Raw genomic sequence first — 25,075 nt, forward strand, 5'->3', positions numbered from 1 at the left:
TCCTTTTCCTTATGTGTTCTCCCGCCCTCATCAGCGTCAGCCCCGCCCCTGATTGTTTTCACCTGTGTCTTGTTGTTGAGTGTTTAAATTCCCCAGTCTCCCAGTGTTCAGTGTCAGTTCGTCTTGTCCTGTTCTCATGCCAGTACTCTGCTCGTCGTCGTCGATTGCTTCTTTGTTCAAACCTACGTTATGCTTCTGAAACTTATGGAAAGTTTAATTCCTCACATTGTGAGCGATATTTTGTTGTATCTTTCTGGACCCTTTTTTGTCACCTCGTAAGAGTGCTTTTTTCTTTTGTATATATTTTGTGGAAGATATAAAGTATATTAATTATACTTTACCTCTGGCTCCCGGGTCATGCATTTGAGTACTTACCTTTGAGTATCCAAGTTCGTAATAGGTCAGGGACCCAGTGTTGTCCTTGGTCTTGCAGAGCAAGCTCAGGTGCCTCAAGGTTGCAAGTTCATCCATGACAACCTCTTCACTTCTCTTGGACTCCTTGATTAAATGACAAAAAGAAGATATGGGAGCTCTGGAACAATGAGGCAAAATCGTCTGTTTGATGTCCCATTCAAGCCCCAGAAAGAATTCATGAAGTTATCTCAGGGAACATCTGAGGTTTTGACCCAAGGAGACAAGTTGCTGGTCCGTTGGAGAGACAATAATGTTGTCACAGTGGCAACAAACATGGAGGAGAAATACAGTGAGACCTTTGTCAAGAGATGGAACAAGGAGCGACGTTCATTTGACAAAGTCCCACAACCAAAATGCATCAACCTATACAATGAGCACATGGGTGGTGTTGACCTTCATGACCAACAGGTATCAAGATGCCATATCTCGATCAGGTCTAAGAAGTGGTGGTGGCCCATCTTTGCATGGTCTCTCAGCAGTGCACTTGTGAACAGCCATTTATTTTACAGGGACATTATGGGAGGGACCATTGATCTGCTCACCTTCTCAAGGATAGTGGCGCAGTCACTTATGCAAAAGTTTGGCACAAAACCACTGAGCCAGGGCAGGAGATCTCTGCTGGCAGCTACTGTTGAACATCAGGTATGACAAATCATCTCACTGGCCAATCAACACGATGCATCGGTTCCAGAGATGTCGTCACTGTGACAAACGCACTACCTTGTGAGGAATTGCGGTATCTCCTTCTCCTTTTTTCTGTTTGTCTGTCTTCCTGGCTGGGCGTGGTTGACCTACTTCCCGTTTTCCGCCAACTCACCTCCGCTCCTGTTTCTCATCATCACTGATTACCACCACTCACCTGCTGCTGCTTAAAACTCCGGTTCGATCATCAGACTTCGCCAGTTCTTCGTATACTCACAGTGGTAAACTCCAGTTCTGGCTGACTAGATTTTCTAGTTCTTTTGTATACTCTTCCTGTTGGATTTTTTCCATTCCGTCCTGCCTGCCACGTCCAGCCCAACCTCCGTCTCAGCCCTGCTCCACGTTCTCCCCACTCTGTTCAGAGTTTGCTTTGTCCCCTGCCTGTTTTTTATGGACTTATTAAATCCAGTCTTTTTGACACTTCACCTAAGTCTCCGTCCCAGTGTTCTTGCATAGCGGGTTCAAGTTTTGTGTCTCTTTACGAGGAGCCTAACATACCTATAATAATAATAATAGCTTGGATTTATATAGTGCCTTTCAAGGGACCCAAGGTCGCTTTACAAGTAATAGGGCAAAAACAAACATAACAAAACAAAAGTCAGACAGACAAAACAACAGATCGATTAGGGGCCGAAAGCCTTGGCAAACAGATGGGACTTGAGGGCCCTTTTGAAGGCGTCGAGTGTGGGGATGTTGCGAATCTCCGCAGGGAGAGCGTTCCAGAGGGTGGGGGCTGCCACACTGTCCCCGAAGGTTCGCAGTTTGGTGCGGGGGGTGGTAAGCAGGCCAGAGTCTGAGGCATGTGCATCTGCATGTGAGAAATGCAAAGCACCACTGCACATTGAGTGCTTCAAGATGTACCATGGACAGTAGAAAGGGCACTATAAGTGAATGCAAAGATAATAAAGCCAATAAAGGCTGTGGAGATGAAGTACAAAGGACAAGTCCATGACAAAGGGAAAAAGTCCAAAATGAATGTTTTGGAAAATAAGTTCAAGTTAATCAATCAGTAGATTGTAGTTCAAAATAGTGATGCACAAACTAATCGTGCACTTGGTTCTAAAGCCTATGATATATATATTGCATTTTTGTTCAGTGTAGGACACCTATTCTAAATGCTACCTTTTCTAAATGTTACCTTTTATGTTCAATGTGAATGAATCACACAACTGGCTGTACAGTTGTTTGTGAATGTTGCACTAAAATATCAGAAAGACAATGTTACAAATATTGCACTAAAGTAAAAGTTCAAATTGTACAACAGATGTATAATATTAATGTTTCAATACATACAAAATAGAAATGTGGAAAAACGTTGATGTTGGTTGTTCATATTGGTGTTGTATCAGGAATTTTGACGTGTAAAAAGTCTAACTAGAATTTGATGGAGATTGCCAGTGACACTTTGAACTGCAATTTTATTGTAGGTGCTATACAAATAAAGATGATGATTATTATTATTAATATAGCTGTATAAAAATACCAATATTTTTTTCTTCTGAGATTCAGTGGTAGGCTAACAATGTGGCAATGGAAACTACTGCAGGTCAAGCAGCTCTTCATGGTAGCGCTTGTTGTACTCACTTATGAATAGGCTGGGGGAGCTGGTGCTAGTGAAATTGGCACTGGGTGTCGCTGTAAATCTTATCTGTTTGTCTACCGGGAAACCCACGTTTCATCCACTACGACCGTCGGACGTGAGCATCCATGGACGTGAGAAGCCGACTGTAGATGTCGTGACGTAGTCTGTCTGTCCGCCTCCACCGAGACACAGCTGCTGGTGACGAGCGGAAGAGCCTGTGCCAACAAGTCCGCTTCCCACCGAGAAACAGACCCTTTATTCGGTCTGGTTAACAGCCTTTTTGTCGGTACGTAACATTTCTATACTACCGTGATATAGAAATAACTTGAAGCTAATTGTGAATGTGTTTATCTCCAGATAGGCAGCCTTTCAACGTTAACCAGCTAACTAATACTAGCCTTTAAATAAGACTAGCTAGTGCTAACCATTAGCAGTAGCTGAGTTGGCAACGCTCTGCAACCCAATAATAGATTAGTATTATACATATTTGTATCATTCGACATATTTATCGATCCTACCAGCTACTACTATCAGGCACAGCAGACTACACAACATGTGGGTTGTTAGTTGAAGCTTTGTGATCGAATATGAACCGGTTCAACTTCAGACTCAGACAGAAACAATAGTCGAAGCTTATTACATTATGATAGCGTGCTTACTACTAGCTGGAAGTAAACACAACGGATAGTGGATACATGATTATTATACTGTATCTTATATTACGAAAATCAATAATTAGGATGGCTGGTTGATTCAAGCACTATTTAATTCATGATCAGTGGTGACGTTATATTGTTTAGTTTAACTAAAAATATGTTTAAAAAATTGTAGGTGCAATAGTGACACTCATAGACGAATTAATCAATACACCATTTATTACAAAGTCTGACTCTAAATGAGACATATCCAGACTTTGCATACGGAATAAGGAAGTGAATTGACTTTCATTTCAGTATCATATATGCAAAAAGAAAGAAGGATGAAAAAGACTGAACACCCATACAAACAAATAATATTCAAGCAGGTAGTCGGAATTCACACTAAGGCTTGCATTGTTAATGTAGCCATGTGCAAAAATCTCATGAATAAGATGCCCCCTTTTCTAGTGTTCCAGAAATCAATCAGCAGCTCAGGCACTGTGTTTGGTCATCACACCTTTCGGCTATCCGAGTGAATAGCTGCAACAGGTTGATCACTCTGCCAATAAACGTCCACAGGTGGAAGCAGCAGCTCCTGGATGTGCTGTGGCTGAGAGGACATGAAGTGGATATTTGTATATCCACAGGATAGATTACCTCTAATCTTAGTGAGATAGACCATGTGTGAGAGATGCGATATAATGCAGCCGCTCTACTGCTTGGATCTGATAGGAACAGGGTTGGAAAGCTTTTTATTGCACTCCAAAGGAGGTTGCTTTGGCTAAGGTTGCTATCTCCCTGCTACTTATATGCCGTTTAAAGGTTTTCTTTGATGCTTTGTGGTTGAAGCTAATAGAAACATTGCCTTGAGACACTGTTATTGTTAGCTATTATATGGCTTCCCCGACTCAAGCTGTGTGAGCATGTTTGTAGATCAGGGCAAGTCGGAGCATGTGGGAGTCAGGTGTGAAGTTAGAAGCCTGTTGAAGGGAATTTTTCTCCCAAGGGTGCTACGTGTGAGACTGCACCAGGAGCTTTGAAAGGAAAGTGACACATCGTCTACGGCTATGCAAACCGAAAGCAGGATTTACATTCATTGTTGGGAACTCGGTATCCTTGGCTTGTGTGAGAAAAGACAGTCATTCACAACGAGATGTGACATGGAGACAACATTGGGTGCTTTTAATGTCATATAGTTTCTTTGTCATTAAAGCAATCACATATTATGAACTTATCTTTTACGGGGAGTTACATTTATTTTCGTGAATGTTCAAAACACTATCAGAATTAGGCTGCATAATTTAATTCAAAAGGGCGACCATCCCAAAGAGGAGAGCAGAGGTGGCCTGCTGACGTTTATTCACCACAAAGTCCTCGTCCACCAGATCGGAGATAACCAGTTTCAGCAGCTTGCATGTTCCTTCTGTAAACACCCGGTTACTACAAGGGAGAGAAGGTTCTAGTTACAGGCTCCAGCACCAACAGTAAAGTAGTTTGTGAAAAACAAAGGTCAAGAGTATATTGTTCAGTTGTTTGTTAGAACATTTCCATAACTTGAGGTGTGTCAATCATCTTTCCTAATGTCTATTTGTCCAGTCTTAAAGAATGGGAATGGTTACAGTTTCTGTGCATGCTTAGGTGTGCCTGTTTGACTTTAAACCACATTATATTGTGTGGAATACAAAACAACGTAATCACTCTGGGCTGATATGTTTGAGAGAGATAACCAAAAGCATTCACACAGTTCAATTTCTAAAAAGGATTCATCCCTCGACAGAATGCAATTATGAATGAGACACCCGTGGAAAATAAAGCCCAGTGAAAGCACGTCGCCTGAATAGAAAGCCTGAGGATCTGACTTTCCTTTTATAGTCTCACAGTTAAGACGCCTAGCTTTTTGGTGAGGTGGAGGAAAGTCAGGGGAGTGGTCATACAAAGAGCTGAGAAGAACGACTTTTACAAAGCTCACCACAGAAAGGCGGGGGCCAAAGCAGAAAGGAACCGTGGCCTAACTAACTTTAATGACTACCTACAGCAGCATTGCTATGAAAATAACTTCCTTTTGGTCTGCACAGAATCTTTGCTGAGACTTGAAATATTAGAGACAATGCTGTAACTTCCAATAAGGTTCAGAAATGTGTTTGGCTTATTCAAATGTAGCGCTAACATTTAAATCAAGTCTTTTTGCTTCAGGGGGAGAGAATAATGTGTTTTACCGTTTGTCTACTGAACTGAAAATAACCATTTATCCTCTTGCTCTGTATGTTTGCAGGCGACCATGAGGTGGTGACCCGGGGTCGGCCCTGAGATGTTTGCAGCGTGGCACAAAGAGAAAAGGCAGCAGAGTGATTGAGAAAGAAGAATGGGCCGGAGAGCATGGGGCTGCTGGCAAAGCGTCGTCTCTACTGCAGTGCTCTACGGCTCTTTGGCCTTGTTCACCTCCATCCTGCACAATGTGTTCCTGCTTTACTACGTGGAGACTTTCGTGTCCATCTACAAGATCGATAAAGTGTCCTTCTGGGTGGGAGAGGTGAGGGACAAGTAACCTGTCACTGTGTCAGGTGTTCATTGCATTCATTTAACTTGTATATAAGCCTAGGAAATCTCTTTTGCAATGATGTAGAGATGCAGAGAGATCCACATATACATATCAAAAGAACATTACTTAACCATGATCCAAATTAGATTTTTACCTGTGGCCCAGGCTCAAAATGAAACACTAGTTTGCCGTTGCCGTGCAACAGCGGTGATTTGTATGGCTGTATGCGAGTCCTGCTAACCAGTTTGGTAGCTATCGTGTTCGTATGCAGTTCTTTATCTTTTATAACCATCTGGATAAGGAACATGTAATGAGACACGGAAAGGCAGGGTAACCAGAATTTCTTTTTTTTCAAGATATCGTACATATGATATTTGTTTATCAACGGAAAACTTAAGGTCAGGATTACTTTTTTTCACATTTATTTCCGATAACAAAACCTAATTGGTCGGTTCTTGATATCTGATTGAAAGTAGAATATTAAGTAACATTTCTGCTTTAATATTTTTCTGATAAAAGCTTGAAATAAAATTGCCTGATTATAATAACACAATTATTAAAATGGCAACTGAAGTCTGTAATTAATGTGTTAATTAAGATCCACAGTCCTCCCATGGGACTTCTTCTAATTCCCAGAAGCTTTATCTCATGCTTTAATTGATAAATAAACCATCCTTGTGTTTTATGTGATGGTTTTTTATAAACGATCACTCCTTCTCTCTGCTGCTCCACAGACGGTGTTCCTCATATGGAACAGTCTGAATGACCCTCTCTTCGGCTGGCTGAGTGATCGTGCCTTCCTCAGCTCTCCTCAGTAAGTATCCAGCTTTCTTTCTAGGATAAATAATGTTTAATAAAAAAAAATTGCAAAAAAATACTCAGCCTACCTACAACAATGTCAACAATTAGACTTCCTCACATGACTACAGACAAGCTACCAAAACATTTAAGTAGATTACCCACACGTCAGCTCCATTGAGAAAATGCAATGTCATGTGATATTATTATTATTATTACATGTGATTTACCCTCTCAAGATATGCAACATATACAAGCAAGAAACAGATGTTAGATCTGAACTGTTGACTTGTATCAGCATTACATATTTGCAGTGATGTGTATCAACAACCTCAGCGGAGAACTCAAAGAGATACTGATGACTAAAAGCTTTACCAACGTCAACATAGTGTAATATATTAGATAAATTGTATGTTTTGAAACTCAATAGTGACATTTCCCTAGAATATAAGGACATGGATTGTACAATTACGAAATGATCTCTTTGATTCTGACATCCCATCACCTTTCTATCCCTCCAGTTACTACATTTGGAGGTTCCCCGCACACATTGCCCCTTAGCTATGACTCATGCCCACCCTGTTCTTTCAGAGTAACCTCTTTTATCAGCTGCAGTCGTGTTTAAAAGGTAAACACATCGTCAGAGCGAGAATTATCAAACATTAAGCTTCCGTCTGTGATTGCTCTTTATTGAGATTAAACCATATGCGTCACTGTACTGTCGTAACTTGTGACGTTATAATAACATTATACTGTGGAAATGTCTACACATTTCTCTTTGATTTGTATCAACTTTAAATGTGAGCATTTACACAGTCATCAACAACAGTTATTTTTAGTTTGACCTTTGTATTTCTGAATGACTTCACCAGAAAGGTTTCAGAGTATAACAAGTCAGTTCATGTGTTCATGTTTTTTCTCCACCCAGGTCCGGCTCTCAGATATCAAATCCAGAGGTGGTGCTGAAGCGCGTGAAGGCCCTCTCCACCAATGGCCCGCTCTTCGCTCTGTCCTTCCTGGCCTTCTGGGTGGCGTGGGCCCGACCCGGCCTGCAGTTCCTGCTGTGCCTGTGTCTGTACGACGGCTTCCTCTCCATGGTGGACCTCCACCACAGCGCCCTGCTGGCCGATCTCGCCGTGTCCAACAGCGACCGCACGCGCCTCAACTTCCACTGCTCCGTGTTCAGCGCCCTCGGCTCATTCTCTGTTTTTCTGTCCTACTCCTTCTGGGACAAAGAGGATTTCTACTACTTCCGTCTCTTCTGCGTGGCTCTCGCAGCTTTTTCCATCCTGGGATTTGTCGTTGTGTCTCGATTACTACAGCATCGTTTCCAAAAGGAAGTGCGTCTAAGACAGGACGAAGCCCTGGCACTTAAAGAGTAAGGATTTGGAATTGAACTGGTTGACGTGTTTTTGAGCTGTGGTGTTTCTTTTTCCTCTGCGTCTCACTTAACTCTTTTTGTCTCAGGCTGAATGTTGGCAACGCTCCACTTACCAACCCAGAAAAACCCGTCACCATTGGACAGTACCTCAAGCAGCTCTCCAAGCACAAGAACTTCATGTGGTTTGTTTCTATGAACCTTGTTCAGGTGAGATATATACAACAAACAACTACAACATGTGCTAAAAACTCTTCTGACCCTTTGAGAAATGAAAAATCTGGATTATCACTGAGCCCCTAAACAGTGAAAGCTTAATGGTGTGTTTATTTGTCTTTAACTTAGAAGACTAAACTGTGACTACTTTTATAACGCTCTCATGTGATACAGTAGCTTGTTTTTGTTGTATTTACTTACCATTCTCTGTTGTCTCTGCTCCCCCTGCAGGTGTTTCACTGCCACTTCAACAGCAACTTCTTTCCTCTTTTCTTGGAGCACCTCCTGTCTGACAATATATCTGCCTCCACAGGTTCTATCTTACTCGGTAAGAGACAACAAATAAAACATTCAGGTCTTTGAAATCATGACTCGTAGTGCTACAGCTAGGGAGTACAGACTCAAATTAATACCGCATTTATTATCGCAGCATTGTAAAGGCTTAACACTATAGGGAATCACAAACTGTTAAATCTAAGAGTGATTTTCTTTATTTTATATTATAAATGAGAAACACATTTAGAATGTTTACCATTACTGGCATGATGCAAGCTAGTTGCATACAAGTTTTTTTTATATTGCAAACCCATTTGAGTTTCTTACATGAATGCATCATGGTAATTTGAACCAATCTGGCCCAAAATCATCATTAAAGATAATGGACATTTCAGAAAACCAGTGATGTATTAAAAAAAAATGCAAGAAACAGATCTTATTCAAGATATATTTCCATTTCAATATTATTTGCTACCCGACTTCTTTATGTTACAATTGCTTTTTTTTCCCTCTGATTTGTTTTTGTTTAATTCAGTTCTGCTTTTACCCCCCACGCAGGCATCTCTTACATTGCCCCCCACCTGAACAACTTGTATTTCCTGACACTGTGCCAGCGCTACGGTGTTTACCAGGTTATCCGCTGGCTATTTATGCTCAAACTGGGACTTAGTGTGGCTATGCTGCTGGCTGGGGCTGACCACATTTATCTGCTGTGCATCTTCATTGCTAGGTATGGCAACGCACACACACATCAGCACAAGCATCACGGGGTCCGATGTGTGAACGCTTGTACTTTTGTTTGCTTGTTTTTGTTCATTTTTCTCAAATCTGAATACACAAACACAGCAATATTCTAAGGGACACATCAAGGACTCTTTCTGTCGCAGTGTATTCCCTTAGCTTAAAGTCAAACAGGCACACCTAAGCATGCACAGCAACTGTAACCATTCCCATTCTTTAAGACTGGACAAATAGACATTAGGAAAGATGATTGACACACCTCAAGTTATGGAAATGTTCTAACAAACAACTGAATAATATACTCTTGACCTTTGTTTTTCACAAACTACTTTACTGTTGGTGCTGGAGCCTGTAACTAGAACCTTCTCTCCCTTGTAGTAACCGGGTGTTTACAGAAGGAACATGCAAGCTGCTGAAACTGGTTATCTCAGATCTGGTGGACGAGGACTTTGTGGTGAATAAACGTCAGCAGGCCACCTCTGCTCTCCTCTTTGGGATGGTCGCCCTTTTGACCAAACCTGGCCAGACATTCGCCCCTCTCATCGGCACCTGGCTGCTGTGTGTTTACACAGGTACTGACGGAAAACACTCCTCTCAAGGAAGTGTAAATAAGCGGCTGTGTTCATGTGTCTTTCTGACTCAGCAGCTCAGTGACACTGCAGATTTCTAGAATTCCAAGCGGATCTGTGTCTGCATCAATGAATGTGGTAACTTTTGAAGACTATGCTTGATAAGCCTTAGTGTAAAATGAAACCTGTCAGTGTTTTCTTTTACTTATACCCAACACAAATGTTATTTACACCTATTCAAATTGCTTTATTTAACAGGTTAAAAATGACCACATGACTCTTTAGTTACACAACCCAATTAAACTGTCATTATTGAAATGCCAAAAAAAGCATTTTTTCTGTCTTGATGCCGCAAAAGACATGTTATTTACAGGTTTCTCCAGTTCCATATGCTAAAAATATAAAGGACAAAGATACCCAACTTCAGGATTTCCTTGTGATCATAGAAATACACAATACAAATACACAACCCCTCTAAGGTTTTATTAAAATAAGACTTCCTTAAGCCTCCCAACTAATACCAATTTTCTTATTTGATCTCTGTTACTCTAAGGGCCCTGTTTAGAAGTGGGATCATTATCCTGCTCTACACATTTTTTGCACAGCTGTGTCAGGGGCATATATTCTGAAATGGTTCCATGTGTGATTTGATTCATTTGTGTTTTTCGTACCTTGAATGATCATGTGATTAATTATGGATTTCTATTCCGCAGGTTATGATATTTTTGATCGGCACCCCGTGAAGGACTCTCTGGTCTCTGTGGCTGACGTTGCTTCCGGCTCAGGGACTCCGCCCGTGCGCCTGGGCTGCTTCTACATGTTGGTGTTCGTGCCTATCACCTGTGCCCTGCTCCAGCTGGCAGCCTGGTCTCGCTTCACCCTCCACGGCCGCAAGCTGCAGGGGATCAAGACCCTGAGGCAAGGGAACCAACAAGGCAACCTTATCGATGTCAAGGCCATATGAACTGAAGAGAGCTGCGTGTAGCTGCACACAGACACTTTTAAAATTGTCAGTTTTATAATCCCTCTGAGCAGCCCAGCCTTGTGTGAGAGAATATGAACCACTACACAATATGTGGAACGAGAAAAAATGCACAATAGGCTGACAAATCCCATTGGGAACATGAAATAAACCTGCCTTATTTTTTATTACAATAATGACCTATATTTATATTTGAACAGATGACCAAAATATAAAGTTGAACCAATCAATCCTTTTGGATGTCGAAGAACCAAGGTGACTACGTTTCGTGGTATGCGCCAAAGATAGGGTGCCCTCTCTCAAACTGTTTTTAAATCATTATTTTGGACTATAGGGTAAAAGTTGAATTCCATTACTGCTAGCTAATTTGTCAGTAATATCAGCTTAATTCAAAGCAGGAGGAGGGTAGGTTTACCACAGAGCGACAGTTCTGATTTCTAATGTTATAACAAGGTGAATAACATGACATAAAGTTGCATTAATGTTTTTAAAGTGCTATAGAAACTGCATGGAAATCACTTCAGAGCTGATGTATGTGTTACTGGCTCTTTACATTTTCTCAGAATAGCTTGCCAGAATGATGTGGAGAACTGAATTTTCGGATACATACAGTATTGATGATTTTTTGCACAAAACTGCCATTTGTCTGTTTTACTTCTAACATTCTGATTGTGATATATTTTATCTGTGTCATTTGGAGATTAAGCTGGTAACAGTGCTCACTTTTCTAATTGTTCTGACTATATGAAGAATGTGGCATTACCACAAATAAACCTCATATATGTTGAAAAGTCAACTAAACTCTGCTTTGCTGTGACATCTGTTTGTTGTAATTATTTAACCTCATTCCACTGACATGTGTAATAATGATTTAGGGGGGTCTACAAGTATTGGTAACAGCCATTATGAACTGTAAGGCACCCACAGTTTGCCGTCTAGTGAGAGAATATAGACCCAAATGTTTATAAGTATACTAACGACATTCATAGGCTTGCTATGTGATTGCAGGTCAAGAATTCCATGTAAGTTAAAATCATCAATCCAATAAAGATAATCGGGGTAAGTATTGTAAATTAAGAAAAAGTGATTAGTTCTTGTGCTCCCCATTTCCAGGGTTTCGCCAGAATCTGTGATAAGTTACTAACATAGTGATTTTTCTTTAAACTTATTAGACGCCTGGAAAGATCAAATTAGAAGAAGTAGAACAATAAATGTAAAAGGGGGAGAAAAAGAGTATGTTCAGCTACATTACTTAGTTTAACAGAAGTGTATGGAGACGGAATCCATCCATCCATCCATCTTCTCCCGCTTATCCGTGGTCGGGTCGCGGGGGTAGCAGTTCCAGCAGAGCCCCAAACTTTCTTTTCCCTGGAGACGGAATCTTCATACATAATTTGATTATTTGATCATGTCTGTTTGATTGTTAAACCAAAGGCTGTGTTAATGGCGTACACAGGTCACATGTCGAGATCTGTTTTAACTACTATAATGATATGTAGGCAGTTTTTTAATATTGATTTTGACGGGGATATATAAGAAAACTTCACATTCACAGAGACGACAACAACTACTTGTAATGTGAAGACTTCTGTGCGAAGGCGGAAGTAGCAGGAAGTAATTCTCTCGTTTTGATTCTCAGAGCGTACAGCGCATGCATCTAGTTTCAAGACATAATATTGTATACCTTTGTGAGTTTGAGCTATAATTCCTTTTTAAATGTACTCATTACTCTTACTGTTATGACAATTATTATTTTTAGTTTCTCTAAATTCAAGGGGTAACCAAACTCTTCAAGTACGGAATAAACGACAGAGATCAAGATACTGTTACCCATCATGCACTGCGCGCAACATTTCAAATGTTTAAAACATATATTGCTTAGATTTTTAAAGACGAAATCGTTTATCTTCAATCCCCTTTCTTCAACAAAAAGAGGTTTTCTATAATAATAATAATATTACGGAACAGTAAGGAGTATGGGCTTCTTGCACCATCACTGTACATTGTATAACAGAAAATAGGATTCTCTACCATTTCAATCCTTCGTCAGTACACTCATGTTTCTCTTCAGAGCGCATAAATCTTTCGCCTTTTACTAAAGATTTCCGTGGAGAGGAACACTATGAGTTCGAATTAATTTTTTGATGCCCTGCCTCGTGCGGGGCTTCCTAATCTTGTGAAAAAGAAACTCGTCGTGTCACTGAATATAACAACAGTGATTAACAGAAGTTTCACATCCACGCAATAAACTGTGTTTTGATTAAAGCTCTCCTAATATGCTATCTTTTTTAAAAGGAATAATATATAGGTCTCAGATAGTGATGGTGAGATGAAGCCTTATGAAGCTTTCCAGCCAATTGGTTCGCAAAAGGGTTCATCTCATGAGGCTTCATCATGGGCTTCATTTGAACACAAACCCCCTGTTGGTCAAAGTGTGTAAAACAGGCAGATTGGACATCTCAACAGTGTGCTCTATCTCATACCGAGTTCCCATTGAGTAAAGCCTTAGAATAACTCTAAACAACGAACATTAAATCATATTTTCATGTTAACAATATTGTATTTATTCCAGTTTAATGATTGTGATTGAAAAGCCTAAGGAGGCTGCTAAACATTGCAAAGAGGGATTTGTATTCCTTAATAATATTCATAAACTTAACCATGTTGTAGCCTGAGAAAGGCTAAACCATATCAAAGAATACATTTATTAACTACATTATCTCATTTAGCTGTAGCTTTTATAAACAACAAAAAAGACGTATTGACGAGTCGTTGAACCAGGAACCCTGCGGTCATGAGTCAACTGCTTTCCAGCTGAGCCACAGCACACACACTAAAGCTCCTTGAAAACACTGTAACATATTTATTCCTGTATTTATTTATTCATGTTTTTATTCCTACATTTATTTATGCTTGTATCTATTTATACTTATGACATGTTCCGACCTCGATATGAGTGAGGGTCTGAGCTCTCTTGATTCCATCGTGTCACCGGGCCCGGGTACAGGAGGGGTAATATGGTTCTTAGTATACATCCATGGGTATTGAGCGTTGTGGTTCAGCGGTTCAACCGATCTGAATCGCTTCGTGAAGCAGTCACGTGGTATCGACAGGCAGCGAGGCTTCGTTTGTCATCGATGACGTCACTGGCCCAAAACTATACAAGCCTCGATACGTGCTTCACAAAAAGCTTCGGGGATTACTCGACACACGCTCCGAAGCCTCGGCGCAATACGTAACATCACTAGTCTCAGATGTATAACATATATAAAAAACATGTCTATGAAGTAGTGATGGCGACTCGAGATGAAGCCATATGAAACTTTCCAGCCAATTGGTTTGCAAAAAATCCATAAAAAATGTTCATTTGTAGAAGCCGCAATACTGTAAAAAGTACAACCAATCCGTTTAGCCGGCCCGGCTAAACGGATTGGTTGTACTTTTTACAGTAGTACGGCTTGGATGGCCTACCTGCCTGTCAGCCTTCCATCGGGGCACAAACTTATCTCGTGCCCTCATTGGTCATGTGCGCGTTCGTGTGTGTTGGAGGAGGGGCTCTATAAGGAAGTGGCAGATTTTCTCCGGTTGTGTATTTTCAAATTCTAACGATCTCGAGCCGGTTTCTCAAACTTACCTACCCCACCTTTAATCATGTTGTAGCCTGAGAAATGCTAAACCATATCAAAGAATACATATATTAACTACATTATCTCATTTAGCTGTAGCTTTTATAAACAAAAAAAATATGTATTGACCAGTCTTTGAACCAGGGACCCTGCGGTTGAGAGTCAACTGCTTTCCGGCTGAGCCACAGCACGTACACTAACCCTATCTGAAAACACTGGAATATATTTAGTCCTGTATTTATTCATTTTTTTATTCCTACATTTATTTATTAATACTTTTGACATGTTCCGACCTCTATAGAGGCTTTGCATATGACGTCACGGGTGACGCGGCGTCAGCCCAGCGGCCATACTGGAGTACCAAAACAGACACCGTAATACTCATAGCCTACCTGTTTTTTATCGGACATATAATGGTGAACTTCTGTGCTATTGTTGGCTGCGGCAACAGAGGTGATCGAAACAAGGGGCCAAAGTCATTTTACAGGCTGCCGGCGGTTATAACACACCAGGGTGAAGCAATGTATGCACTTTCAAAGCGTCGACGGGAAACATGGCTCAATAGGATCGGACGGGAGGATCTCAAACCATCCAACCACAACTATACTCGCGTTTGTGGGGATCATTTCACGTCAGGTAAGTGTCAGGTTTTACATACAAACATTCAAAATCAACATACAACCCACTTACTAAGACATGTATCTTAACAAGGACATATGAATCCTGGAGTCTGTGTCATCGATCGACATATCAGATTGTGGAGTATCTACAAAACAAAGTCATCCCTTGGCTCAGGTCATCTTCCCACCAGTCTGTCAATCCCCTGCAGTGCTTCGTTTAACTGTAATTTAAAGAAATTCCTCCCCCTACTGGCCATTTGATTATATGTAAACAGTAAAGGCTGTACAGTCCCTGGCACCTTTTCAGAGGCTTTTGGTTTCCTCAATTATTTGTCATGTTCCAATGTCTTGACACCAGCATTTTAAATATATCTAAAGTCTGACTTCGCCTGTCAAAAGAGGTCAAATTTGTATTAATTAACAGTTCACCCAGGATATAACTGACCTACAATCTGATTTATTTGCAGGTAAACCAGTGGCACTTTTTGACAAAAATCATCCTGACTGGGCACCGTCTGTCAAATTGGGCCACGAGAAAATTACAGCACCTTCCCCTGCTACACATGCCAGGTATAAACGCGCCAGAAAAAGGTCATCCATCGCACCACTTGATCTCTACAGCATGGTATCTGATATTCCATCTCCAGAAGAGCCCGCACCGGTCCTGGGAGCCACTGGGGAAGAAGAAGGAATGATTGAACCAGAGACTGGCACTGCAACTCAGACTGATGAAATGATTGACAAAATGTCATTTGAAATTAATAATGTAACAACAGAAAATGTTAACTTAAAAGAAAAGCTTGTAATATATTACTAATGTATTTTTTACTTTCTAAAGATGTAGATGGGATTACATTGATGGATAAAATAGCTGAAGTGTGCTGCGACCTGAATAATGTGTGTGATACTGTAATACCCGTTGATTGAGCCTTTACATTCTGTTACACCCCAATCAACCCATATCAGATTGAAAAATATGATAGGTTTGTATTGTAATTATTATTACATTATTGTCAATGTTGTACTTGGTCAATTAAATGTCTTGATAATCAGAAAAGTGATTTGGGGTTTGGTTGTGTAGGGGAATGTTTGAACAATTATTTAAGATGTTTTCAGGCATGGAAGATTAATGTTTTTCTCTCAAGTTTTCTATTGTCAGATTGGACACATCCCAAATTGCTTGAATGTGGTTTCAGACCTGCACTGCGCACTAGAATAGTACTGGTAGAATATTCAAGCTTGGGTAAATACATTTGGAAAAAAACAATTGAAAGGGCAAAGTATTATATTTATTACAAGTTTCCAATTTACCCATTGAAAAAGGGTGAAAAATAAGTATGCTCCTATGACTGTAAGCTGCAGAGATCACCTCACATAACAGAGATACATTAACATTGTGTCCGTTTTTTTCAATGCTAAAACACATTTTTTGAAAGCAGGGCTTATTTTCTCAAAACACATTCACAAAACCATACACACAAAGTGCAAATTACCTCATATATATAATCACATAAATATATACACTGTCATTCAGATTGATTAATACTTCTGTTTCTTTTGAGAGGGGACATGCTCATATCATCCATGGGTGATATGAGCGTTGTGGTTCAACGGTTCAACCGATCTGAATCGCTTTCTGAAGCAGTCACGTGGTATCGACAGGCAGCAGGCTTCGTTTGTCATCGGTTACGTCATTGGCCCAAAACGATACAAGCCTCGATACAAGGTTCACAAAAAGCTTCGGGGATTACTCGACACACGCTCCGATGCCTCGGCGCAATACGTAACATCACTACTATGAAGTGTTTTGCTCAAAATACCAAACAGATCACCCATGCCTCATACTCCTCTATTTCAGCCCTGTTAGAGAAGTGCTGATTCTGGGTACATAGCTTTAAAAATCAATTGTGACATTTATTAAATTGGGAAATGTATCAAAATGGACACATTGTCAATATTTTTAGACTTCTCAATTATATTTAGTTTATAGGCTACCTTAAAGGTGGGGTAGGTACGTTTGAGAAACCGGCTCGAGATCGCTAGAATTTGAAAATACACAACCGGAGAAAATCTGCCACTTCCTTATAGAGCCCCTCCTCCAACACACACGAACACGCACATGACCAATGAGGGCACGAGATAAGTTTGTGCCCCGATGGAAGGCTGACAGGCAGGTAGGCCATCGGATTGGTTGTACTTCTTACAGTATTACGGCTTCTACAGATGACATTTTTTTATGGATTTTTTGTCAAAGCACTTAAGATATTCAAACTTACCTACGTAAGTAGGTACGTTTCAGAAACCGGCTCGAGATACACTTTTTGTTATATTCCATGGAATGCTCTTAACATCCCGATAGCAATGAATAAGTGTTTTGGCAAAAAATCTATAAAAAATGTCATCTGTGGAAGCCATAGTACTTTAAAAAGCACGACCAATCATTTTAGCCGGCCCGGCTAAAGTAACTGGATGGCCTACCTGCCTGTCAGCCTTCCACCTGTGCACAAACTTATCTCGTGCCCTCATTGGTCATGTGCGCGTTCATGTGTGTTGGAGGAGGGGCTCTGTAAGGAAGTGGCAGATTTTTTCCGGTTGTGTATTTTCAAATTCTAGCGCACTCCAGCAGGTTTCTCCAAAATGACCTACCCCACTTTTAAGTAATAACTTTCTCCCAAAAAAAAATATTGTGTTAACATAATGAAAAAAACACATGTATGTTAATTTATATTTATAGTTTCCCGATATCACTTTATAATCGGTCTATTGATCAGAGTCATATTTAGCTGTATTTACAGTATATGCTGTCATTGTTTACCTTTATGTCCGCTTCAGGTCCGCTTACTTGTTTCAGCCTAACAACGCTCTGGCACCGTCCCTGGTGGGTGTAGGTCGCGAGGCTGCTTCCTCCACCTTTTCTGTGAGAGGTCAGTACACTCATGTTTCTCTTCAGAGCGCATAAATCTTTCGCCTTTTACTAAAGATTTCCGTGGAGAGGAACACTATGAGTTCAATCTAATTTTTTGATGCCCTCCCTCGTGCGGGGCTTCCTAAACTTGTTTAAAAGAAACTGTCTTGTCCTCTTAATGTCAGAGAACAAGAAAATACGTAGTGAGTGAAAGATATTTCGTCCTTGGAGCTCTGCTCCAGATAAATACGGTTCAGGTTAGGTAAAAAATATAAACACTAGTTTTAAATTTTAGATAGTTACTGTTAATCTAAGTTATCTCAGTCGTTATCACACGGTTTGGGCACCATTTATGTGAACACATCTTTCCAATGCACACCTTTATATAATTATTATAGTTATAAAACAGGTAAGAAATGTTTTTTATGTATAGGACAGTAAAACAAAAATACAGATTTTAACAGGGAGTGACTAGTAAAATATCCATAAATAAATAGAAAAAATGCTTATTAGGTTAAATAAGATACACTTTAAAAGTTGTTCACAGAGAAGCAGGGGGAGAAAGGGGGAGGGAGAGAGGATAATAGAGAGGGGAGGGAGAGAGGGGATAGGAGAGAGGGGAGGGAGGATGGAGAGGAGAGAGGGGAGGCTCTGAGAAAGATTCAGGAGCCCAGACACACTCGCATAAATGATTGATGCATTTAACTCCAACATTTTAAGCAACCCCCCGCACCCCCCTGAAGGATGGGAGGTCCACTCCCAAATTCAAACAGGTTCACCTGGCTAATGCCCTTTTCACACCAACGCGGTTCCAGGGGCGGTTCGGAGCTAGAGCCTGATAAGCTCAGTTTTTTCCTGTTCACACCGCAGCGGAGCCAGCTCTAAGCACCGAAAACCGGGGCGGGATCAACCTGAGCAATAACAGTTTATGGCGAGTACGGCAAATTAAAGTTGTAACAAGCAGTAGCGCTGACCAAAGTGACTAGAACGCAACCACTTATTTAAAAAAACCACACTTTATAAAGTCAGGCAAAACTAACCAGGCTTAGTTTGATTCTGTTTATTTGTACCTTACTTTGACCATCCGTTCGCTATCATTGATCATTGTGGAGAGCAGGCAGACGTTTTGTTTTGTATTATAGCAGAACACTACTTTTAAACTTTAGATAGTTACTGATAATCTCAGTCGTTCTCACACGGTTTGGGCACCATTTATGTGAACACATTTTTCCAATGCACACCTTTATATGATTATTATAGTTATAAAACAGGTAGGAAACAGATTTTAACAGGGGAGTGACTAGTACAAAAAACATGAATAAATAGAAAAAAAATGCTTATTAGGTTGAATAAGATACACTTTAAAAGTTGCTTACTGCCTCACAGAGAAGCAGGGGGAGAAAGGGGGGAGGTAGAGAGGAGCGAGTTTGGTTTCTCCACCTTTTGCTCATGTTTCTCTTCAGAGCGCATAAATCTTTCACCTTTCACTAAAGATTTCCGTGGAGAGGAACACTTTGAGTCCAATCTAATTTGTTGATGCACTGCCTCGCGTGGGGCTTTCTTTCTGTGTGAAAAATAACAATGGTATTGCGCAAGCGCGTCGGCATAAATTATTCGATTTACTGTACAATTATCTCCGTAATAAACGGTATTTTATTTAACTTTACATTTTGTTCTTGTAAAACATTTTCTATTTACATGTAGGCCTATATAGTCCATCCATAGAGATAGACTATACCTGGGCTACATATGACATTAAATCCTTTGAATCTTGACATTATTTTCTACTCAACTACAATTCAGAGGTAAATCGCGTAATTTAACCCCACTACCTGTATTTGGTTTACAGATTAGGATTATTGATTTGAAATAGAAACCAAATTCGAATAAGACATTAATTTATTTTTATAAACAAGTTTAGGAAGCCCCGCACGAGGTAGGGCATCAAAAAATTAGATTGAACTCATAGTGTTCCTCTCCACGGAAATCTTTAGTAAAAGGCGAAAGATTTATGCGCTCTGAAGAGAAACATGAGTGTACTACCCTTTATTAGAAAAGGTGGAGCGACCGACCTCGCGACTTACACCCATCAGGGACGGTGTCAGAGCGTCGAGAGAGAGGCTGACACAACTAGTGGATATAGGCTAAAGGTCAATAAATACAAATGAGTAAATCCAAATATGACTTGGATAAATTAAGACATGAGGTGGGAAGTACATTTACTCAAGTACTGCATTTAAGTGTGTGTGTGTGTGTGTGTGTGTGTGTGTGTGTGTGTGTGTGTGTGTGTGTGTGTGTGTGTGTGTGTGTGTGTGTGTGTGTGTGTGTGTGTGTGTGTGTGTGTGTGTGTGTGTGTGTGTGTGTGTGTGTGTGTGTGTGTGTGTGTGTGTGTGTGTGTGTGTGTGTGTGTGTGTGTGTGTGTGTGTGTGTGTGTGTGTGTGTGTGTGTGTGGAGAAGGAGATGCTATGTGTTCCCTTAAAGCTGCAGCTGAGCCGTGTGGAGAGGGAGATGCTATGTGTTCCCGTATTCTGTGCTGCTTAGCCCCTTATGTAATATCATTTGTGGAACCAAATAAAGTATTCAAATGTGTGTGTGTGTGTGTGTGTGTGTGTGTGTGTGTGTGTGTGTGTGTGTGTGTGTGTGTGTGTGTGTGCGTGCGTGCGTGCGTGCGTGCGTGCGTGCGTGCGTGCGTGTTGCTTAGACATATACTGTAACATTTATATTATGATGTGTTATATTATGTTCTTACTATGTTACTGTTTTTATATGAAAAGGATAACTTTTTGAATAAATATGATGAAGTTGAATTTATATCTTACATGTGTCCTTTTACGATGACGTGGATCATTTAGATCAAATTGACTATGTTATCTTACACATTGTAAGAGTATCATGTAGTGTTTTATTCACAGTAGTCTGGTTCCGGTCTTGACTCGGTCTCGCCTTGCCTTGGTCTTGGTCTTGACTTGGTCTCGACCTCTTGAAGTCTTGGTCTTGTCTTGGTCTTGCTACTCTCCGGTCTTGGTAATGTCTTGGTCTCGGATGAGGTGGTCTCGACTCTGCAGTATACACAGTAGTTAACTCGCTGCACCATTACCAGCTTTGATAACACTTTAATGATCAATACTTATAATCAATGGACCGATCTGCATAAGGAATGCTTTTACTCTTCGTTCTTTAAGTATATTTTGATTCTTTTACTTTTGTACTTTTACTTGAGTAACATTTTGAATGCAGGACTTTTACTTATAACATAGTATTCCTCCACTCTGGTAATAACTGCATAAGCCTATAAACCAACCTGGTCTTTTTGGAGGGTTGCCTATAAATCTGAATGTGTGGTGTTTCTTTCTTAGCTTTTGTGCCATATAAAAATAGCTATTGCCAAAAATGATGAACAGTATAAGAGAAAGGAATTAGACATGCCTTACTAGGCCTACTCCCTTAATACTTAACACTGTTAGTATTTCCCCTCATAAGCCACACCAGAACAAAACAAGTCTATGAAACCTCCTTAAAAACCGAATAGTGACTTCATCGGGGAAAATCAAGCTGCTCTTTTTCAAAATGAGCGGTTAAGTGTATTTGTCCTGAAAATCCAACAGAGGGCATAGATGGCCCACATATGCAGGAGTGCTCAGCGATAGCAGCAGTAATAAATGCACATGTAAATAATACAAATTGATGTTTAGAAGTCATAATGTGATCTTTCCATTGAACTTGTTTTCTTGTTTGCCTATCATCTGCTGAAATTTGCAATAACAACTATATATATAATTGCTTACATTTCAACATGTGTCTAGAGACTAACTTGTCTTTTTTCATTTACAAAGTTTCAATTAGAGTATTGCCCTGTTACAGTGTCATAATGAATCACCGCCTTGCCACTCTTTCCAGTCTACTCCCTGTCAGTGAGGTGCCATAAAGAGAATGCATAAATATAACAGATATGTTGGGAAGTTAAGCTAAAGTCAGACTTCCCATTTCTTGTGGCTTCGGTGCTGTCATATATCACTGGCTGCCTCTTTCAGTAGAGAAACAGAACCTGGCACAGAACAGGAAATAAGAGTTGGTTAGCAGAGACGAGAAGCAGTTTGAGCTCCAGCTCTTCAGATACAAAACTGTTCTGAAGATTGTTTGTGGGACATTTTTGGAAACAAAATCAGGCAAGTAGAACACGTATTATTATTATTGTCCTCAGCTGAAGCGTGTGGGTATGAGTGCAGAATGTGATTTATGTTGTTGCTGAGCCTTGAAAATGTCGTCAAATCATTTGAGTTGCACTGACTTACCTTACCTTTTTTTTTGTTGAATGATACTCAAAATCCAACATGATATTATAAGTTAAATCTAACTTGCATGATCTATCGATCTTTTTAAAGTAATTTTTAAGTATATATAATTGTATTTTATACTGCAATGAGCATTTGATCTTTTATGTTTTGAATACGTTAACTCCCATTTGCTCCACATAACAATGTGATTATTTGGCAACAACACAGACACAGTTGTATTTCTCTGCATATGAAGCAGCTGCTGATGACCTCCTGTTGTTTCTTTGTATTCAGTTTGCTCGGAGTTCATAAGAAACACTGAGATTTCCACATGACGCCACACTGACGCCGCGCCGAGCTCGGTGCAGGCTTCCTGTTTTGTGGTTTAGCAGTTTTCAGTCTGCTGCTGAGTATGTTTTAGTTGTTTTGCAGCTATTGGAAACAACTTCCTGTCTATTCCTGTGCACAGAATAATTAAAGGCTTTAAAAGAGCCTCTATTGTTGCCAATACAGCATTTTGTTCATAATGTTACCTCCAAACGGCATTGACCTTTCATGTAGTCAGCATTTTTATTTCCATGTCAAACACTGAATGGGGCCTGTGACGAAGATAACTTCGTCACTATGGACTGACGGCTTCAGGCCGGGTGATAGGCACTTTGTTGGCGTGATTGCACAGAATAGGTTGTCTGTGGCTGATGATTGTGTGCACCTGGTGTCCTGTGTTGTCTCCTCCCCCCTCACCTGTGTCTTGTTGTGATGATTGGAGGGTGGGTATTTAGGCTCTGTTGCCCTGTCTGTTGAAGGGCTGGGTGTGTGTGTGAGATCCTTGTGGCTGCAGGATGGGTGAAAGGAGAACCGCAGATTGAGGCGGTGAACTTTGTGCCCATGTTTTTAATAAATGCCCACGCCGGGTTACATTTTTGGACGTTCTGCCTCTGCCTCCTTGCTTGGTCGGGCCGCTCAATTGTCAGCTTCACAATTGGTGTCAGAAGTGGGATTTGACCAAGTGAGGAGGTGAAAATTGCGAGAGGGAAGAGGAGGGACCAAGGAGAGGAACCGCGGCTGGGGGTGGCTGTGCCTGGAACGGACCAGGGGGCCACGGCTGTTGGGGCAGCAGGAAACGAGAGACCAGCAGGAGGAGCAGCGTTTGCGGGTCGAGGAGGCGGACCCGGACCCGGACCCGGACCCGGACCCGGACCTGGACCTGGACCCGGACCCGGACCCACGAGACTGTAGAGACACTGTGCTTCCGGGGGAAGGAAATGTGACGAAGGTAACTTCGTCACTATGGACTGACGGCTTCAGGCCGGGTGATATGGCACTTTGTTGGCGTGATTGCACAGTATAGGTTGTCTGTGGCTGATGATTGTGTGCACCTGGTGTCCTGTGGTGTCTCCTCCCCCCTCACCTGTGTCTTGTTGTGATGATTGGAGTGTGGGTATTTAGGCTCTGTTGCCCTGTCTGTTGAAGGGCTGTGTGTGTGTGTGAGATCTTTGTGGCTGCAGGATGGGTGAAAGGAGAACCGCAGATTGAGGCGGTGAACGTTGTGCCCATGTTTTTAATAAATGCCCACGCTGGGTTATATTTTTGGATGTCCTGCCTCTGCCTCCTTGCTTGGTCGGGCCGCTCAATTGTCAGCTTCACAGGGCCTAAAAGGTCAGTGCCTCAGTTTGGAGTGACTGTGAGCATTTATGGTTTTGAAGTCAATAAAAACACTACAAACAGTCAATAAAAACATTACAAACGGTCAATAAAAACAGTCAATAAAAGAAAAGCAACAATGATTACAGAGAGACAATAAACTAATGCAAATGACCAAACACAAAAAGCCTTGATATTTTATACATGTCCTCTTTCCTGCTTTTTCCGTACCTTTGGGATAACTAAAGTTCTCTCTTTTAAAAAGTCTACAAGAGATTAAAACGTCTAAAGAGACAACCAACACAACTACAATAGGATGGTAAATGATCACCAACAAATGCAAATTACCCAGAAGTGATGTGAATGACAACAGAGACACAAAAATGACCACAAAATTGCATTAAAATAAAAACAAAAAGTTGTGAAACGACTGCAAAAAGAAGCAAAACAACTACAATGAGATGCCAACAAATACACAAATGGCAAAAGATCCCAAAACGAGATGCTAAACGATTGCAAATAGACAACAGATTCAAGATGCAAGGCTTTATTGTCATGTCATGTGCAGTAGCTAGGTATATATGGCAAAGTTACAGGCTCTTCCAACAGTGCAACATGAATATATATATATATATATATATATAGGATATCAAACAAATTAAACAGATAAAATAGTGCAAGAGAATGTTTTGAGATGTGCAAGTTTTTTCCTGTTCACACCGCAGCGGAGCCAGCTCTAAGCACCGAAAACCGGGGCGGGATCAACCTGAGCAATAACAGTTTATGGCGAGTACGGCAAATTAAAGTTGTAACAAGCAGTAGCGCTGACCAAAGTGACTAGAACGCAACCACTTATTTAAAAAAACCACACTTTATAAAGTCAGGCAAAACTAACCAGGCTTAGTTTGATTCTGTTTATTTGTACCTTACTTTGACCATCCGTTCGCTATCATTGATCATTGTGGAGAGCAGGCAGACGTTTTGTTTTGTATTATAGCAGAACACTACTTTTAAACTTTAGATAGTTACTGATAATCTCAGTCGTTCTCACACGGTTTGGGCACCATTTATGTGAACACATTTTTCCAATGCACACCTTTATATGATTATTATAGTTATAAAACAGGTAGGAAACAGATTTTAACAGGGGAGTGACTAGTACAAAAAACAT

General features: G+C 40.7%; 1 protein-coding gene and 4 non-coding genes across 5 annotated transcripts; 4 read left to right on the forward strand and 1 right to left on the reverse strand.

Annotated features, from left to right (window-relative positions):
* The first annotated feature begins 2,849 nt into the window (after positions 1-2,849).
* mfsd13a (major facilitator superfamily domain containing 13A) lies at positions 2,850-11,641 on the forward strand. The gene is made up of 9 exons (XM_034107816.2): positions 2,850-2,984; positions 5,609-5,866; positions 6,610-6,689; positions 7,602-8,051; positions 8,141-8,261; positions 8,499-8,595; positions 9,102-9,273; positions 9,663-9,856; positions 10,567-11,641. The coding sequence occupies exons 2-9, from the start codon at positions 5,699-5,701 to the stop codon at positions 10,815-10,817; spliced, it is 1,533 nt and encodes a 510-aa protein (XP_033963707.1). The 5' UTR covers positions 2,850-2,984; positions 5,609-5,698; the 3' UTR covers positions 10,818-11,641.
* A 1,245-nt stretch (positions 11,642-12,886) lies between these two features.
* LOC117465271 (U5 spliceosomal RNA) lies at positions 12,887-13,001 on the forward strand. The gene has a single exon (XR_004554176.1). It is a non-coding gene; the product is annotated as a U5 spliceosomal RNA (small nuclear RNA).
* Positions 13,002-18,011: 5,010 nt separating this feature from the next.
* LOC117465273 (U5 spliceosomal RNA) lies at positions 18,012-18,126 on the forward strand. The gene has a single exon (XR_004554178.1). It is a non-coding gene; the product is annotated as a U5 spliceosomal RNA (small nuclear RNA).
* Positions 18,127-19,430: 1,304 nt separating this feature from the next.
* Positions 19,431-19,544, forward strand: LOC117465276 (U5 spliceosomal RNA). The gene has a single exon (XR_004554181.1). It is a non-coding gene; the product is annotated as a U5 spliceosomal RNA (small nuclear RNA).
* Positions 19,545-19,909: 365 nt separating this feature from the next.
* On the reverse strand, positions 19,910-20,024 carry LOC117465274 (U5 spliceosomal RNA). Its single transcript, XR_004554179.1, has one exon. It is a non-coding gene; the product is annotated as a U5 spliceosomal RNA (small nuclear RNA).
* Between the last annotated feature and the right edge of the window lie 5,051 nt (positions 20,025-25,075).

The sequence above is a fragment of the Pseudochaenichthys georgianus genome, chromosome 19 (genome assembly GCF_902827115.2).
Source record: "Pseudochaenichthys georgianus chromosome 19, fPseGeo1.2, whole genome shotgun sequence".
In the NCBI taxonomy this organism is placed as follows: Eukaryota; Metazoa; Chordata; class Actinopteri; order Perciformes; family Channichthyidae; genus Pseudochaenichthys; species Pseudochaenichthys georgianus.